At 43.6% G+C, this 19127-nt stretch overlaps 1 protein-coding gene across 4 annotated transcripts; it reads right to left on the bottom strand.

Moving 5' to 3' along the window:
* Positions 1 to 60: 60 nt before the first annotated feature.
* LOC111961338 (protein lin-54 homolog) lies at positions 61 to 17096 on the bottom strand. Of its 4 annotated transcripts, none has more exons than XM_023983519.2 (18): positions 15446 to 15689; positions 14816 to 14875; positions 13745 to 14518; positions 12906 to 13017; positions 12564 to 12676; positions 12305 to 12433; positions 11441 to 11633; positions 11180 to 11253; positions 10825 to 11013; positions 10655 to 10746; positions 9528 to 9599; positions 9277 to 9379; positions 8928 to 9065; positions 7355 to 7557; positions 1417 to 5202; positions 1068 to 1121; positions 654 to 828; positions 61 to 211 (listed from the first exon to the last, which is right to left on the bottom strand). In XM_023983519.2, exons 3-15 carry the CDS (start codon positions 14483 to 14485, stop codon positions 5010 to 5012), a joined length of 2352 nt encoding a protein of 783 aa, XP_023839287.1. In that variant the 5' UTR covers positions 14486 to 14518; positions 14816 to 14875; positions 15446 to 15689; the 3' UTR covers positions 61 to 211; positions 654 to 828; positions 1068 to 1121; positions 1417 to 5009. The 4 variants fall into 4 exon arrangements, with proteins under 4 accessions (XP_023839287.1, XP_023839289.1, XP_023839286.1 ...); XM_023983521.2 differs by lacking the exon at positions 15446 to 15689 and adding an exon at positions 15284 to 15432; XM_023983518.2 differs by lacking the exons at positions 14816 to 14875; positions 15446 to 15689 and adding an exon at positions 16749 to 17096.
* Between the last annotated feature and the right edge of the window lie 2031 nt (positions 17097 to 19127).

Below are 19127 nucleotides of genomic sequence, written 5' to 3'. Positions count from 1 at the left end.
CAAGACAGCACTGTGAGACACTACACACATTTCTGAAATGATCAGGCATTCAAATTAACATAGGGTATTTCCACAAAACATTTATTGGAATTGGACATGGGATAGTAAATGCTTATATCAATTTGTGCTGCAATTTCACAAGGTGCCATCTTTGTAGTCAATTTCACCATGGAAAACATGAGACCTTCTAGGGCACTCTTCTTGCTGAAGCCTGGGGGGAAACAGAAACTCATGGTTAGTGTGAATAGTGATATGTCCTTTGACAGCCATTTTAAAACATGCCTGCATACTAAATAACAATTACACAACCTGGCCATATAACTGAAACATTGAAGACACTACCCTCATTCAAGGTCAATAATAAAAAAAATCTCCCCCAGGCTTGGAAGACTAGGTCAGATTGGTAGTAATCATTAAAACAGCCTGCACGCATATCCATATTAAAATCTACCCTATAGGATTGCCTGCATCATACTTATGCAATAAGGCACAAGGGGGTGTGGTGTATGGCCAATATACTTATACCATGTGCTTGGATACAGCCGTCGCTGGTATATTGGCCATATCTCACAAACCCACGAGGTGCCTTATTGCTATTATAAACTGGTTACCAATGTAATTAGAGCAGTAAAAATAAAAACGTTTTGGTATACCTTCTGATATACCACGGTTGTCAGCCAATACCCACAGAGTGAGCTGTTGCACAGCACTGAAGAAATCAAGAGCCTCTCCATGGTTGCTATGACCCATGCAGGCCTCCATGTTGCACCAGGGAAAAATACTGAACTCCTGGTCCAAGTCACATCCTTTCCACCACCCCACAGTATTCTGTTGGATCAGCACCAAAATGTAAGCTTAAAATACAGTACAATCAAAGCTAGTCAAAATAATACCAATTATAGGCTAATGCACGTCCTCATATTAATGTAATAATAATCACTTTGGTTCATGATGTGAACAGCAGATACAGATTTGAATCATAGGACAAGGAAATGGTCTCAGTTGGACTCCATGAATTCCTCAAGCAATTTAAAATTACTGTTCAGAATTATAGTTTGACATCTTACCATGTGTCCTGTATCAGTTTGTCATCCATCCTGCAACATTGCATCCGAAAGACACTAGAAAAGGCAACAAATTGATACATTGTTACAACATTGAGTCAAGCTACAGACCACGTGCACAGACTAGACTTACACAATTTTAAGCTAGTTACGAGTCCTCATAGTTGTAAAAAAATATGTAATCACAGAGGTTCATGATGTGAACAGCAAAGATTTAAATCATCGGACAAGGGATAATAATCTCTGATATTGATAGCCAATAGTTAACACTGGCTAAAGATAGCAAGCTAATAACTATCGGCATATGTTAGCAGTAGCTAGGTATGCTATTAGAGGACTGAAGACAACTTACTGCAAGATCTGCATCAAATATCCAGTCATCATCTCGGCAACAAATGACGAAGTCGTTTCTTTATCAAAACATTCTTCAATATAATCATTTTTTTTTGCATCGATGTCACACGACTTGCTAGATTTACGCTGTACTATTAACCAAAGTGAAATGACCAGACCTCGTGGTGGTAATTTGCGCACGCCTTTTATGTACACCGCAAAGCAGTGTGGGAAATACAAGAGAAAGGCAGGACTTCAATAAGATGTCTGCTGACAACTTATAAAATAAATATATCAAATATGGACATCTATAATAGCGTTACAATTACAAGTGTTAATGTATAGGAAGTGTTAATGTATAGGTTTAAATCGCTTGCAAATCAACCTCATTTCACTGTAAAAAAAAAAAAAAATCTGAAATCTGAAAATAATAGTGTTATATCAGAGATCTGACACAATATCCAACAGGCTTATGCATTTGTTTGTAAAATATTAATGCAATTTAGTGTACCAATTGAGAAAGAAATTCATACTTAAATGTATAAATTTAATTTGCTTCGTACTCCGCTTACATTACAGTCAACATCTTACATACGCTTTACTGAATATAAATCTTTAAATCTGAAAATAAAAAAGTACTTTAATTCTGTGTGATACTGTGTTATAATCATGAGGATAACGTGAGATAAATAATTCTTGACAGAAAGATGTTTACAAGAACGGTGACAAAAACAAAAAAAACTTTTTTTTTTTTAAGAACTTGATTTCACCTAGAAAGTAATACAGGTAATGGTCACGTAACATATACAATCAACCAACCGGAATACAGAGGAGTACTACAGATCCATTGCACATGGTCTTTGAAACATGGAGGTGCAGATTTACACAGTTCAGTACAGACTCCCTCAGTAAAAAAAAAGCCTGTTATTGCAAACATTTTAAGGTCCATTGTTTTGTTTAGTGTACATTTATTACTACCAAGTTTCATGGGTTAGGTTAAGTTTCTCCTGAAATATCTAGATTTGTTAGAAACTTTTCTGTTCTCCAACAGAGCACAATTTAGCAGTTTAGCTTGATTGCTATTGATTGATTAATTCTGTTAAATGTCTCACTTCGTGAGAAGACAATCTAAAACAAATTATTCCCTAATTTTCACCATCAGATTGACGTAGTGAGTTTAGCACCATCACAGGGTTCTGGTTGTGCTCCTCTATTGGAAGCCCTTTGAAAATGTCCCACTTTGTGGGATGACAACGGATACTAGAGGTGTATTCAATGAGGTGAGACAAACGTTGCAGATAGACATGCAAAACAGAACATACAATTCCAATCCTCTACCTAAAATACCATTGTATCGTTTTTCTACACGATCCATTTCTATCTGAACGTTCTGTAACATTGCAACCTCCTGAACAGGCATGAGAAATGTTCATTTTCTCATATGAATAAAGCTATTTGGGATGCATCATGTCACTCAAACACACAGACCAATTGTTGATGCTGCTGTACAGCAATTTTGTAATACTTCAGCATCCAGCAAGGTCACCCATGCAATAAACAACGTTTTCAGTGCATAGGGATGATTACAACTTTGAAAAGCATGTGTGATGGTGTATAACATGGTCTTACTCAATCTCTTATGGTGAAAAACATGACACACACAAAGGTCCTGTTTGGACAAGGGTCATTTGTCAAACGCCTGCTTGGAGGTTTTTTCTTCTTCTTTTTTTAAACGTGTGTCTTCAATAACATTGCAGGAAAGAACAATAGACAGACAACGTAGTAAAAGTCCTTCAATGCCCTGAGCAGAGTGGAGAACGTAAGGCAAAGGTATCCTGGGGGGGAAATAAGGCTACAATAACTAATAACAGTATTTTTTAAAACACACGGTCCCAATACACTCAACACATATAGAAAGGGATTGGCTTTGTGAGTAGGGAAATAACTGACCCAAAAGGGTCTTAAAAACATCACTTTCTTTATTCAAAACACTACCCAAATGCTGTTGAACACACACACTTGATGAGTAGCATTACAGTGCGACACACAAGAGGACAAATCATGTGTTGCCTGGTAATCCGTGATGACTTAGTAAAGCACAAAGCTACCAAGCAACAGCTTACTGTAGCATAAAGGCACTCTGCAAAGCTAAAATAGTTGCAGTGCTTCGGACATAGTGATACTATGACTAGATTAATTATCCAATCGAACAATCTACCACTGGTTCTTGACGGTTATCCAACGTGTATGTGTGTGCTGTTCTCCATGCGTTTGGAAAGAGGCAAATTGATATTCACAAAGTAGTAAAAAATAATAATAATAGGGGCACCTAGCATCCAGTATTAATATTTCCCTAATAAAGTGGACAACTTTCATATCCTGACAATGAATTTAGAGTACCATAAGCACTTTAGTAGCGCAAATAACTTGGATTTGATATTGTGAAACCTTACTCTACCTGAATGTGTCAGAAACAGTACCCCCCCTCCCAATTGAACAAACCCCCCATACCAAAATACATACTATTTAGTTGTTTAAAAAAATGGCAAATGGAATCCTAATCTGTGATAAAAGTCAAAGTGGGAATTTGTTAGTTGTTCCTAGATATTTTGCGAAGCTCTGAGCACAAGCTGAAACAGAGGTTGAAGAAAATAAATAGTGGGTAACATGAGCATATCTTGCTAGTTACTGTAGAGCCAGTTACTGTAGTTACTGTAGAGAGATGGCCATCATGATTAGAACCTGGGCTACTACCTGTAGAAGGCAGTCAGAATGTGACCCTTCTTTCCTCGTCTGCATCCAGAACCCTCAGAAATGATTAAAACAGAGGGAGAGGGTGAAAAAGAGGGACATATGCAAACAGAGCCATAATAAGATGGAGAAAATAAATGTGATAAAAAAAGATAAAAATGTTAAAAATCCTATTATCTAAAACAACTCCCCTTCACAAAACACAAAAACATTTGTTTGTTCCCCCTTGCACCTCTTTCTCTGGCGAGTCTCTCCCACAATCCTTACTTTTTCACGGAGGCTGGGGGCATGGGGACAGCCCCTTCCTTCAGCCAAGGCTATGCAAAGGCTATTCCCACTAACTGTGAAGGAGAAGCACCAGCTCCAGAGAAATTCATGTCCTCCCAACACTAGATCTATGAGGGTGGGTAAAAGGTAAGCAGTGCTCAGTACTGTCCTTGCCTCCTGGTGCTGGCTGGGTCTAGCTAGCTAACAATTGACGGGACTGTGCACCACTCTCCACCCTATCCAATGCTAGCACTATGGGGATGGGAGAGAAAGCACATGGGCATGGCTAGCAGTAAGTGGCGCAGACAGACAGTCCACTCCTTTCCCAATGCTTTGCCCAGAGGGTGGGCGAGAGAGACGGCGCCCAGGGTCGACTCTCCTCATCTCCCAGACCCACTGCTCATCTCTGAGACTGGGCGGCTAGCTAGCCAGCCCGGGAGGCAGAGAAACCAAGGACCACTACCACTCACCAGTCCTAATGTTTAGCTCTCAAGCTGGGGGAGAGAGGAGGCCACTATTCCCTTCTAGTCTCCCAGCACTAGTTTTCACTGGGCTGGGTGAGAGACATACAGACAGCGAACCCATGGACCTGGCCTAGCAGTTGGAGGGACAGTCCGTCTTGCCCGCTGAGCTGATGATCCTCATGAGGCAGCGTCCAAACTCCTCCAGGATCATCCTCTCTGCGGTGGCCTGGGGCTGCTGGATCAGCTCTGCCTGCTCAGCCTGCTCCAGCAGACACTCACACGTGGCCTCTGCCACCTCCTTCGTCACAAACGTAAAGGGCATCCTGGTGGAGAGAGGATGAGATCAGCCACTGTTCTACCACAAGATACACAGCATAGAGTGGGAGTACAAAGCAGGATAGGCTGAAGAGGGGGAGGCGAGAGGGGTTGAGTCTACACAGAATACATCTAGAGGAGAGGGGGTGAGAGGTTGCAAAGCTAACAGTAATTTACCAAAGTTACCAGAATCGTCAGTAATTTGGCAAATTAAAAGAAAATCTATAGCAATAACTTTGGTAATTTATACAGGAATAACCCAAAAAAGTATTCATATATAGTATTATTTTCACACACACACACACATAGTACCAGTCAAAAGTTTGGACACACCTACTCCTTTCAAGGGTTTTTCTTTATTTTTACTATTTTATACATTGTAGAATAATAGTGAAGGCATCAAAACTATGAAATAACACATATGGAATCATGGAGTGACCAAAAATGTGTTAAACATTTCAAAAGATATTTCATATTTGAGATCCTTCAAAGTAGCCACCATTTGCCTTGATGACAGCTTTGTACACTTTTGGAATTCTCTCAACCAGCTTCACCTGGAATGCTTTTCCAACAGTCTTGAAGGAGATCCCACATACGCTGAGCACTTGCTGGCTGCTTTTTCTTCACTCTGTGGTCCAACTCCTCCCAAACAATCTCAATTGGGTTGAAGTTGGGTGATTGTGGAGGCCAAGTCATCTGATGCAGCACTCCATCACTCTCCTTCTTGGTCAAATAGCCCTTACACAGTCTAGAGGTGTGTTTTAGGTCATTGTCCTGTTGAAAAACAAATGATAGTACCACTAAGCACAAACCAGATGGGATGGCATATCGCTGAACGCTGTGGTAGCCATGCTGGTTAAGTGTGCCTTGAATTCTAAATAAATCACTGACAGTGTCACCAGCAAAGCACCGTCACACCTCCTCCTCTATGCTTCACGGTGGGAACCACACATGCGGAGATCATGCGTTCACCTACTCGGCATCTCACAAAGACACGGAGGTTGGAAGCAAAAATCTCAAATTTGGACTCATCAGACCAAAGGACAGATTTCCACCGGTCTAATGTCCATTGCTCGTGTTTCTTGGCCCAAGCAAGTCTCTTCTTATTGGTGTCCTTTAGTAGTGGTTTCTTTGCAGCAATTCGACCACGAAGGCCTGATACACGCAGTCTCCTCTGAACAGTTGATTTTGAGATGTGTCTGTTACTTGAACTCTGTGAAGCATTTATTTGGGCTGCAATTTCTGAGGCTGGTCATTTAATGAACTTATCAGCAGAGGTAACTCTGGGTCTTCCTTTCTTGTGGCGGTCCTCATGAGAGCCAATTTCATCATAGCACTTGATGGTTTTTACAACTGCGCTTGAAGAAACGTTCAAAGTTCTTGACATTTTCCGGATTGACTAAGCTTCATGTCTTAAAGCAATGATGGACTGTTGTTTCTCTTTGCTTAATTGAGCTGTTCTTGCCATAATATGGACTTCGTATTTGACCAAATAGGGCTATTTTCTGTATACCACCCCTAACTTGTCACAACACAACTGATTGCACTTGAGCCATTTAGGAGGAAAGAAATTCCACAAATAAACATTAACAAGACACACCTGTTAAATTGAAATGCAATCCAGGTGACTACCTCATGAAGCTGGTTGAGAGAATGCCAATAGTGTGCAAAGCTGTCAAGGCAAAAGGTGGCTAATTTGAAGAATCTCAAATATAAAATATATTTTGATTTGTTTAACACTTTTTTGGTTACTACATGATTCCATGTGTGTTATTTCATAGTTCTGATGTCTTCACTATTATTATACAATGTAGAAAATAGTAAAAACAAAGGAAAAAGACATGGAATGAGTAGATGTGTCCAAACTTCTGACTGGTACTGTACGTAATTATCTTATTTCATATATTTTACATGTGATAAAACTACACAGAGGGCCGGAGACTATTACAGACTATGATAGTCTGAAGTACCAAAAAGGGCCACTAGATGTTTTTCGATAGATTACATAAAATCCTTGAAAGATAACAAAAATCTGGTAGTTTACTGGTAAACTTAGGAAGTTTCCAGTAAAATACCCTTCCTTTGCAACCCAAGTGAGAAGCGAGAGGGTGAATCTAGGAAGGTGAGGCTGGAGAGAGTGAGTCCAGAGTCAGTCTTTACCTCCCCCCTCCGCTGGTGATGGCCGGGGTGGTCCTTGTGAACAGGTCCGAGATCTGCGACGACAGCTTGGTCTTGGCTGCCGTCTGCTGTTGAACTCTGACCTCAGCTGCGTCGGCCAGGTGCATCAGAGTCTTCCTCTCAGGGCTCTCCTCAAAGTTCTTACAGCCCACACACTTACAGGTAGACGAGCACATGATCTTGGCCTGGCAGAGAGAGAAGAAGAAACAGTAAGGCTGCGTCTCCATGAGGTCAACCAGGGGTGGGGAATCTTACCCCCGAAAACGATGAGCTGAATTAGGTGTGTTACGGCTTGGTTTTACTGCTTGGCTGGAACAAAAGCCATGCGCCCACACCGACAAGTAAGGTCTTCACTCGGGCTGTTACAGTGACCGTGTTATCGCCAGTCACGAGTCGTGACCGCAGTCAAATTCCATGTGACCGTTGAGTCACGATAACCAGGCAACTCCAAGACGCACTGATGCCGCTGATGGTCATTAGTAGCCTACCAAACTTGCTCACGGCCAGTCGCTAATGGTCTGGTACTCAGCACTCCATTATCCAGGCTGTATCATATCCAGCCGTGATTGGGAGTCCCATAGGGCGGCGCACAATTGGCACAGCATCGTCCAGGTTTGGCCGGGGTAGGCTGTCATTGTAAATGAGAATTTGTTCTTAAACTGACTTGCCTAGTTCAATAAAAGGTTAAATAAAAAATCAAATCACTCTGACATCAATGCAAATGCCATCGAAAATCAAACCAAACACTTCATGAGAGCCCTGGCATTCAGAGTTTGAGCGGAATAGGATCACCTGCTGCGCAGGACCTCTGAAACAGGGTTGGAGAGCCCATAGCCTAATGAAACATGTGATCTTATAAGCAGCCATTGCGCAATCGTGTGTGAAAACAGAGTTTTGACTGGCCGCTATTTAAAAGAGGATCCCAGCTTTCTCGTGCTGCTATATTTATGGCTCAATTCTTAAAGTTAAGCACATAAATCTGCTTTACAACCACCTGGTATATTAAAAACGTAACCTCCATTTGCAGGTTACGGATTATGTTTTTTTTTGTGGGCAATTCTAAAAGAAAGAAAGAAAGAAAGAATAGATTCAATTAAGAATAGTCTGATGGGTGAGAATATTATCAAGTGCTTGTCAAATTGTAAATGAGAGACTGAGGAAGTGTGTGCAGCTTGCGCAAGAAACAGAGCAGAGCGCATGCCTTTCAATGCGACCCCCCCCCCCAAAAAAAACATTACAACTTCTTAAAATGTATATGTTCTAAAAAGGTCTGCATCAGTGACTTGTAGGCTATGCGTGAAAGCCCGGAGATGCTAAGTGCGTTTATGTTAATTAACAGTCAATTTACTGTGAGACCGGCAGTTATTTGCATGACAGTTAAAGGCTGACAAAATGTCATGACCGCCACAGTACTAGTCTTCACATTATTTCCTACAGTGATATCAAAAGATTGGACAAGTGAAAGTAAGATGGAATAGAACAGTATAGAATACAACTTTAACGTCCACCCGTAGAAGGACAGGCGTGTTGGTGAGAGAGAGAGATGGAGGCCCACCTCATAACACTCGCAGTAGTTCTTCAGGCATCCTGAGCGTTTACAGTTGCAGCCTTTGCTGTGTCTGCGGTCCGACTCGCCCTCTTTACCTTTACCGATCTTCGGCTTGAATGCCTCCGGGTTACGGTCCAGACACGCCTGGGGGAAATAATACAACCCTTTTAAAACAACTCTTTACACAAGTAGTCAGATACAACCGATGGTTCCTTTTAACACAAGACCAAGTGATAACACTAATCAAGGAGTACATTAGCCACGCAAAGCTTTTCTCCACACAAAAACCAAGAGAGATAAGGTGACAGAGTCGAGTCAAATCTGACTTGTCTTGTGGTGGCGGCCCGTTCCTCACCTTGATGGCTTTAGCTCGCTCGGTCTCGTGTTCCAGGTTGTTGAAGCAGTTGGTACAGTTACAGCTCTGACAGAACTCCCCGTTGGCAAAGCAGTCACAGTACCTGCAGAGAGAGCAAGACCACATTCAGAGGTTATGCCCATCTCCATGACATCTACACTCTAAATACAGGACTTTTCTTTTTTTAAAGCAGGAATTCTGTTACACATGAACAGAGTGTGTTGGAGCTCCCTGTAAGTTATAGTACATACAGTTTGAGACACTGAGACTTGTTGCAGTTGCAGGGCTTCCGTGGTCTGGAGGCAGCGTCTGATGTTGATAAACTGTGGGAGGAAGGAATACGCGCATTGATTAGTCAGCGCATTGACTTTATAACAACCTTGTCATAAAAACCTGTCGATGTGCCTTTGAGCAAGGCTCTTAAGCCCGATTTGCTCCAGGGGCGCCGTACTACTGTGGCCGACCCTGTAAAACAACATTTTACTGCACCTATCCAGCGTATGTGACAACAAAACATGAAATACAGTGAGCTCCACAAGTAGTGAAACATTTGTTGTTGTTTTGCCTCTGTACTCCTGCACTTCGGATTTGAAATGATATAATGACTAAATTCTAAGTAAGAATAGAATATGTTTCTAAACACTTCGACACGAATGTGGATGTTACATGACTACAGATAATCCTGAATAATGAAGAACGAAAAAGTTACACACACAAATATCATACACCCCCCCCCCAAAAAAAAATAATATATATGCCAAACTCCCGTTATTGTAATGGTGAGAGGTTAGCATGTCTTGGGGGTATGATCATCATTATTCACGATTCATTCAGGATTATCTGCAATCATGGTAGCATCCACATTCATGTAGAAGTGTTTCGAAACATTATACTCTTATTTCCAATAAAAGTGACTCCAAAATGGCACAATACATTATTTACCATTCATTTCTATTGAAAAAAAAAAAACTGGAACACAACCAAAATAAACAGCAAATGCACCCAACAAATTTGTCGAGTCCCCCACTTCATGTAGTCATTGCGTGCTATGAATATGGGATCACAAATACTGAACTTTGTACTACTTTAATGCACATAAGTGAATTTGTTCCAATACTTTGGTCCTATAAAATGAAGGGACTATGTACAAAGCATTGTAATTTTGAAAATACCCTCAAATTAAAGCTGACAGTGCACTTTAGCCTCATAGTCAGTGTCATTTCACTTTTGGAGCTCTGTAAATAAATAAAAATTTCAAACATTAAAACAAAGTGCTTGATCGCAAACCGCATTTTTACTGACAAGGACTTCTTTCCAATCAAAGCACAGGTCATATCCAGTTGGAGATTTCCACTGTGTGATGCTTTGCTGTGCTCACCCATTGAGAGGCAGTCTGGCCTGAGTCTGGATGCCTGTAGGGGTGGGGAACCCAGAGCTGCTGGCCAAAGTCACATACGCAGACTGTTGGAGCTGAACGGGAGCGAGAGAGACGTGAGAACACGGACACACACATTTAAAATGCCTCCAACACACAACCCAGCCCTATACCTGCGTGACATAATGAGCGGGCAGCACAGCATAGCCCATGTTCCCAGAGCCAGGCGCCAGCACGGTGCCCGGGGGTAGGTTGGTGAGGTTGGGCTGGATCTGGGGCAGCGGCGTGGCGGGCATGATCAACCTCTGCTGGGTCTGGGTTGTCAGCACCTGGCCCGACGACGTCAGGGGCTTGGGCACCACCTGAGAGAGGGGGAGAGTAATGAAGGTTAAATTACACTATATTAATTGAGAGTGCATGTCTGTAGCTATTGTGGCCAAGTGAATTAATGAGTAAGGGAACAATTCCATCTGTAAGTAACGTGTGTGTGTGTGTGTGTGTGTGTGTGTGTGTGTGTGTGTGTTTCACCTGCTTCATGGTCTGTGCTGGGATGATGGGGACAGACATCCTGACTTGGGCTGTGTTGACCACCATGGGCTTGGCTGTGGAAGGAAGAGAGGTCATATGAAATACCAGCACACTATGGTAAATGCTTCTCTATATTATGGCTCTGTTTGGACCTAAAAGACAACCCCTGCCAGTCTCTGTGGATGGTCAATCAATCAATCAATCGTAATTTTACATCAACAGATGTTACAAAGTGCTATGGATGGTGAGTCTGTCTCCTACCGGTCATGGATGAGTTGGTGCAGTGGCTGCCGGCCTGTCCCGTGCTGCTGCCCGTGGTGGCAGTGACCAGCCTGACGTAGTGAAAGCGGCTGCCTGGCACCTGGATCTGCTGCACGTTGGACGAGGTGGACAGGGGGAAGATGGTCTTAAACTGGGGGCCGCCCACCGTCACAGTCTGCACCGGCTTCATGGGCTGTGAGGAGAGGAGAAAAAGAAATGGTCAGGGTCAGCAGTAGCATGCCTGATTCAAATTATCAAGGGCTTGGTGATTAACTTGGCGGCCTTGTGGTTAGAGTATTCTTTTTTTTCACCTTTAATTAACCAGGTAGGCCAGTTGAGAACAAGTTCTCATTTACAACTGCGACCTGGCCAAGATAAAGCAAAGCAGTGCGACAAAAAACAACACAAGAGTTACCACATAGGATAAACAAAAAGTACAGTCAATAACACCACAGAAAAACCTATATACAGTGTGTGCAAACGGAGTAAGGAGGTATGGCAATAAATAGGCCGTATTAGCGAGTATCCGCCGTGAGATTGGAAGGTTAGGAGTACGATCCCCGGCCCGAGTCATACTAAAGTTAAGATAGGAAGCAATGCGTCTCCGCTTGGCACTCAGCATTAAGGAGATGGCCCTGCGATAGTGTCCTGTCCAGGGGGAGTAATGGACAGGACACTAGGCTCATGCTCCTATGAGCGGTTCCAGAAGGCTACTTTTTGGTGATTAGTTGGCTAGTTGAATCAGGTGATCCAGCGCTTGAATAGAACAAACAAATGTGCAGTCCTGAGGCTGGGGTCCCAGAGGGCCAGAGAAACTGTTAGAGAGGTTAGTTTTACCTATGCGGTAGAATGGCTGGAGACTACCTTGGCTGGAGAGGTGGCTGTAGACTGTTGTACTAGTATCTGCTGTCCCAGGTGGGTCATGTTGAGCGGCAGAGACACTGACTTCTGAGGGGAGTTGGGTACCTGGGAGGCCACCGACACCACTGTCAACTGTTACACAAAAAGAAAACAGTATAGGTTTAGTCATGAAATCCAAATGCAAAATGAGGAAAACCGCAATGGGTCTCTCTCTCCCTCACTCAAAGTGGGGTCAGAGGGATTGAGTGGCAGCATGTCTGACTTTGCTAGGTGACTTGAGGGGGGAGATGGCAATCTTGCTGCTGGAGCTGAGTGTCTCAGAGAGAGTGATGGTCCGCGGGGGGGTCACTGGGCTGCTCGTGGACAGGACTCGACCTGGGAGGTGGGGTTGGGGGAGGGCACAGAATCACAACGATGAGGTCAGAACCAGGAACAGGGATCAAAGTCTACATACATTTCTATGGCTCAAAGCGCTTATGACACAGTTATAACTCAGGCTGTACGTTCAATGATTACACAGCTTATCCCTGAGCGTGTGGCACATTACAAACCAAGCATTCTTTCTATGAAGAGGTCAATGCGACAAACACGTGACGGTGATTACCTGTAATGACATTAGATACTGATGTCTGGGTGGTCAGACCTTTGTTGTTGACAGCTTTAGTGATGATGAACTTGATTGGTCCAGCTGATGACACCTGCGTTTTCTTTGCAATCTGTTGGCAAATACATTCATTGACCTTCACTGTACGAACTCCAGCGAAGAAGAGACCTAGACATAAAGCTTCCCAAATCACTAGCAAACCTCCAAAAAGGTAACCCGTGGCTAAATTCATCTCCTCACTACAAAATGTGTACACAGCTGAGCACAGACTAACAGTTCAACAAACAAGTAAACAGGTCAACAAACAAGTAAACAGGCCAACAAACAAGTAAACAAGCCAACAAACAAGTAAACAGGTCAACAAACAAGTAAACAAATCAGGCCTCGGGCCTCCCGAGTGGCGCAGCGGTCTAAGGCACTGCATCGCAATCTGTGTCACCACAGTTCCTGGTTCGATCCCAGGCTGTGTCACAGCCGGCCGCGACCCGGGAGACCCATGAGGCGTCGTCCGGGTTAGGGGAGGGTTTGGCCGGCCGGGTTGTCCTTGTCCCATCGCGCTCTAGTGACTCCTGTGGCGGGCCGGGCGCAGTGCACACTTGTCAGGTGTACGGTGTTTCCTCCGACACATTGGTGCGGCTGGATTCCGGGTTAAGCAAGCGTTGTGTCAAGAAGCAGAGCGGCTTGGCAGGGTCGTGTTTCGGAGGACGCACGGCTCTCAACCGTCGCCTCTCCCGAGTCCGTACAGGAGTTGCTGCGATGGAACAAGACTAACTATCAATTGGATATCACGAAATTAGGGAGAATTTTTTTGTAATTTTATTAAATGTATCAGGTCTCACCTGAACAGTCTTCAGCTGCTGGGCCTGCAGGGTGGACACCTGACTGACCGCCTGCCCCACCATGACCGGCTTCAGGTCTGTCCTCCCCCCTATCGTCAGCACCTTGAAATGCTGCGGGTGGGCCTTGGCCTCCCCCTGACCTGAGCCAGGCTTGGAGCCCGTGTGGGGCAGCTGCAGCACAATAGACTGGCCTGACTTGCCTATAGCCGTCACCATGAACTTCTGGCCCCCTGGAGTGATAGTGGTAGTGCCTGGGGACCTGGTGGTGTCTGCTCCCGGGAATGAGGCCACCTTATTGAGGATGATCTGGTGGTTGGATGAGAGCTTCTGTAAGCCCGCCGAGGTGAGACTGACCCCGCCCGGGCTGGTAGTGGTTTTGAGGGTGGTGGAGGTGAGGGTGGATGCTGTGGCGGGTCGGAGGGTAAGGGGGGAGGATGAAGCTATGGATGGGGTGAGGAGGAGCTGAGTGGCGCAGGTGGTGCTACAGAGGGCGGAGTCTGTGGTGATGGAGGTGGTCTGGGCCTGGGTCCGCTGGGTCGGAGGGGCATCCGAACACAGGCTAACGATCTCTGGGACAGCGAGAACATCTGTTTCCATGGGGATTGGTGCATCGTCGCTGGGCTGTGATTGGCCAGAGGCTGCAGGGGACTCGGCGGGGGGGTCGTCGTCCATGACGATGGCCTCGGTGTCCATTATCTCGTCAGGGAGGAGGATGTTCAGCTCTGGCGACACCACGTCCATGTCTCCAAGTTTACACTCAGCTCAAATCAGTCGCTGGAGGAGACAAAACGGGGAACATTAGAATGTCAGTCCAAATAATTTATTAGAAGCATCAAAAACCTTTTCTGGTACTTTCCTTTCATATCAAGGAAAGTACCAGTACAAAAAAAAACTACAGAAATAGCTACAGCAACTTTTGGGATATAGTCAAAACATGCATTTCCAACCAGAGGTTTTTAGATCCTGCTTGGTGCCAATAAGCAATTGATAGGCAACCAAGAACAATTGCAAAAGTATTTTAGATCTAGAAAAAAAAAGTTCAATAAAGTGAGATGCCTAAAACTGAATTACCTTGTTCCAATTTCTGCATATGAACATGTGTTGATGTTTGTGGATGTTGCACACACACTACTGCAACGACACGAGAAGGTGCAAACCCATCACTATTGATTTGAAGGATGTCACTGTCATATACAGCCCAAAACATGTAGTGTGTAACATCAGTAAATATATTAAGATGCATAGATCTGCTATCAATAACGCAAGACTCAAGAGCAAATCCACCAAATAGTTTCAAAGACAGCGGTGAATTTCATAAGATGTGAAAAAGTTGGTACACACATAGGCAATGGAACATCGAGTATCTGACGTTACAGAATTATAAAATCATAAATTATCTGTTTAAATAGCATTAGAAATGTTGGATAGCTTAGTTAAATGCGGTAGTGTAGTCAGCCACCAAGAACAATACCACATTTTGTTTATGTAACGACATTATGACCCGAACTCTTTGATCGCAATACTACATTAAACGCTTACTTTGCAACATAGTCCACCTGATTTCGAACGGTATAAATTTGAATTTAGCTAGCTAGCTAACTAACATGTCATCGATTGTGTGGATAGCTAGTTAGCTAGCTAACGTAGCTAACTTGGCTAGGCCGCTTCAGACATCCAAGAGAATAACAATCTTTGTCCTACCTCCGCCGTACTCCAAATAAGACAGATGGTACACTATACAAGTCGATAAACTACGGGGTATCGATGTTCATCTTCTTAATTTTCTATAAGATATATGTTTGGGGCCTGATTCTTGTTTTCGCAACTAAGCAGCCTGTCAAAACCATCAATTGGTGACAGCAGCAGCACTATGAAAACGACCAGCTAGCTAGCTACGTTTCTATTTTCAGGCCGGGGTTGGATTTCGAAAGATCCGCCATTTTCACCTCGTCATCAGTTAACTAAAGAGATGAGAGGAAGATATAGCAATAGAGATGAACGCCCATGCCATGGATCTTGTTTACCAATGAAGTAATGGTGGTACCGTTTGCAATTGATTATTACCGGGTAGTGCAACACAGTAATTTTAAAAGAGTACTCCGGGTTGTCACATAACGTTACAAACCATATGATCTTGTAAATATTTACATGGTACTCTGTGTAGAACTACACAGTGAATAACGACACGAATAATACATCTACATTATTGTCCATTGGTAATCAACTGTGGTGAACTGTTATTTTGTGCTTTGGAAAAAAATATTAAAATGTAAAATAATCCAATGTCATTAGAACAACCCTTTTTACAGTCATTTGTCACAGAACAACACCCCAGAAACCTTGATATAAAAGGGGGATATGACTTTCCTTGGGGGGAAAAGCAACCTTAGAGGAACTAAGCCCGAGGCGAGCATCAGACCATTTGACAGTCAAAGCCCCAGCTGCTTTCAAGCCATTTCACCAAGCAGACAGTAGACAGACCAGGAGGGTATTTTTCCGGCTAGCCAAAATTGAATAGACAGGATAACTGCAGTGGCAAACCCCCCTGCAAGCTAAGCCCTAATAACAAACTGGTCGAGCGAAATCAGAAAATTACTCTCCATTTGTCAGGGTGCTGGAAACAAGCTAGCGGGATGCATTTGTAATGCATTTGATGTCATTAAATATTAAATCACAAAGTTAGTCTGAATAAACTTCGTCACTCAAACATCAGCAAATGCAGCTATGCAACGTTGATAGTCACCTTTATTTGAATGAATGGTAAACAAATGTGTTATAAATGTGCCTATGCATGTTTTCTAACTTCCTATCGCTTCTACAACAGCAGTCCTATGCTAAGTTAGCTAGTTAGAATAAGGTATCTTCCTATGCAGCTAGCTAGCTGTCTGCTAACTGGCCAAATGGACATAATCAGCTGTTAGCTAGCAAGCCTGGCCATCAGCTAACTCATTAGCATGTTGGCTAACATTATTTTGCCCCTTTCACACAGCGAATAGATTCTTACGTGGCTTGTTTTTCCCCTCGGTGCAACACCTTTGGTGACACGAAACGTGTTAACGCACACACTCCTTCGCCGTTCCGTACAGGCGGAGCAACATCTCGGTAAAACCCACAGAAACGTAGACGATTGTTTAAAATACCGCGCCTAGCACCATTTCACCCCTACCATCCCATAATAATGTTACGCCCTCCTTGACAACCACACCGCGCGTCATCGATAGCGCTACAACAAAGGAGTGCGTTCGTAAATTAACTCTGGCTATCTACTCCTATTCCTGAGCACGCTTGTCAGAGTGTGGCAGAGCGCAGAGTAATTTATGAATTTACGAATGCGCAATACCGGTTGAATATGACGGGTTTCAGTAAAATTCGACAAAAAACGTAATTCAATTGCTGCTAGCAGCACATTTACAGTCACCAACGTTATAGGGTGTGTTCGTAAATTCAATGTGGCCATCTACTCCGATTTCAGACAACTCTCGTCTGAGTGTGCCAGAGCGCAGAATAAAATGCATTTATGAACGCTGAACACCCGTTGAATATAGCCGGTGTCGGTAAACGTTGGCAAAAAAAGCTTAAATTAAATTGTTGCCAGCAGCACAGTTACGGTCACCAACGCTCTGGATAACATCAAAATAGCCTAACCAGCTCTGCTAGGGCTGGTAAAATGGCCACAGTGAGGTGTTCTCTCATTTATTTGTGTCTGGAAGTAGCTACTTTAGACAGTTAGCTTGGGTGCTTGGATCACTCAGATCAACCCTACTCCTCTGCCAGAGATTCCAGTGTGCGAAACGCTCTGAATTTAGGAATGTACAATCTTGGCAATGCTGTGCATTTATGAATGCCCAGACTGCACTCTGAGCGCACTCTGTCACTCTAAAGTGAATTTACGAACACACCCTCAGCAAGACCGCAAAGTGCACAAAAATAAAATATTTTGGAATATAAAGGAACAATTACGTATTTGGTCACATTTAACCGCTGATGTGACAACATGTAAATATAGTAGTCTTTATGTAATCATTAAATCTCAAACACTGAATTCACTATACCCCCATATTTGACACTGTGGCTCTGGGAACTCTCTCCCTGTTGGTCCGCCAGGCTTTTTGTACCACACTGTTTCTGTGACAGAGATAGAGAGATGGGCCCAGGGTCGGCCCGCTCATAAGGCATATTGACGAGGACAGATTTTCTGAGCTAAACTGACGAAGGCGCACATCCAAAAACACATAAAACCTCACACAATTCTGACCCAAAACAAAAATATTTTCTTTCAACCAGTGGCATATGGGCTTTTTAGGTGAGCGCTGATGACGATGATAAGCAGTGCCCAATTTAAAGGCAGGGACACAAAAATATTTAGCACGTCTATTCCCAGCGTGCCTCTCCAGGGTGCTGTTGGAGCGACGCATCGCCGCAACGATCCGAGACCCATGGTGCGGCGCACAATTGCCCCGCCGTCGTCTGGGTTAGGGGAGGGTTTGGCTGGCAGGGATGTCCTTGCCCCATCGCGCACTAGCGACTCCTGTGGCAGGCTGGGCGCAGTGCATGCTGACACGGTCGCCAGGTGCACAGTGTTTCCTCTGACACATTGGTGCGGCTGGCTTCCGGGTTAAGTGGGCATTATGTCAAGAAGCAGTGCTTGGTTCGTTTGTGTTTCGGAGGACGCACGGCTCTCGACCTTCACCTCTCCCAAGTCCGTACGGGAGTTGCAGCAATGAGACAAGACTGTAACCACCAATTGGATACCACGAAATTGGGGAGAAAACGGGGTTTTAAAAAAGAGATTAAAATTACATTTAAAAATTAAAACGATTTTGTCTGGCTTGGACCAGCCTTGATTTGGCCCAAACAATTACGTCTTTTCAACTTTCATTCAGAACCGAAAATTAACCTGATTTCAAGGTACGAAAAATAAATGTTTTCAACTTTCATTCAGAACCTAAATTGAACTTAACTTCAACGAGTGGCGGTCGCTGACATTTAAGATGAAGGAGGACATTTTTTTTAATGAACATGGCCTTATTTCTATGACAGCATATTGGATGACTGTCATTCATATTCCATTCACCCAGTTCAATTTAACATCGATAGGTTTAGGCTACTACATGATACTCAAATTTTCCCTATACCCATCATGAGGTTGCTACAACCTAGCCTATAAATTAAAGTTTATAATGTAGGTGCACACAGGTCAAGATTTTTTTCAGACAGTGACACTTGGACAGACAGTGACACATTCAATACTTGAATGTGCACCCTCTGCCTGCATCTAGCTAATATAGGGTGTAGTCATTAGTCCAACAGTTGCAAACGAGCATTTATATTGGACAAATTCAGGTATGTTTATCCCCATTTTGTTCCGTTTAATAAACGTTTT

This window comes from Salvelinus sp. IW2-2015, linkage group LG4q.1:29 (genome assembly GCF_002910315.2).
Source record: "Salvelinus sp. IW2-2015 linkage group LG4q.1:29, ASM291031v2, whole genome shotgun sequence".
NCBI classification, from domain to species: domain Eukaryota; kingdom Metazoa; phylum Chordata; class Actinopteri; order Salmoniformes; family Salmonidae; genus Salvelinus; species Salvelinus sp. IW2-2015.
This window is presented reverse-complemented; position numbering and strand designations above follow the sequence as displayed.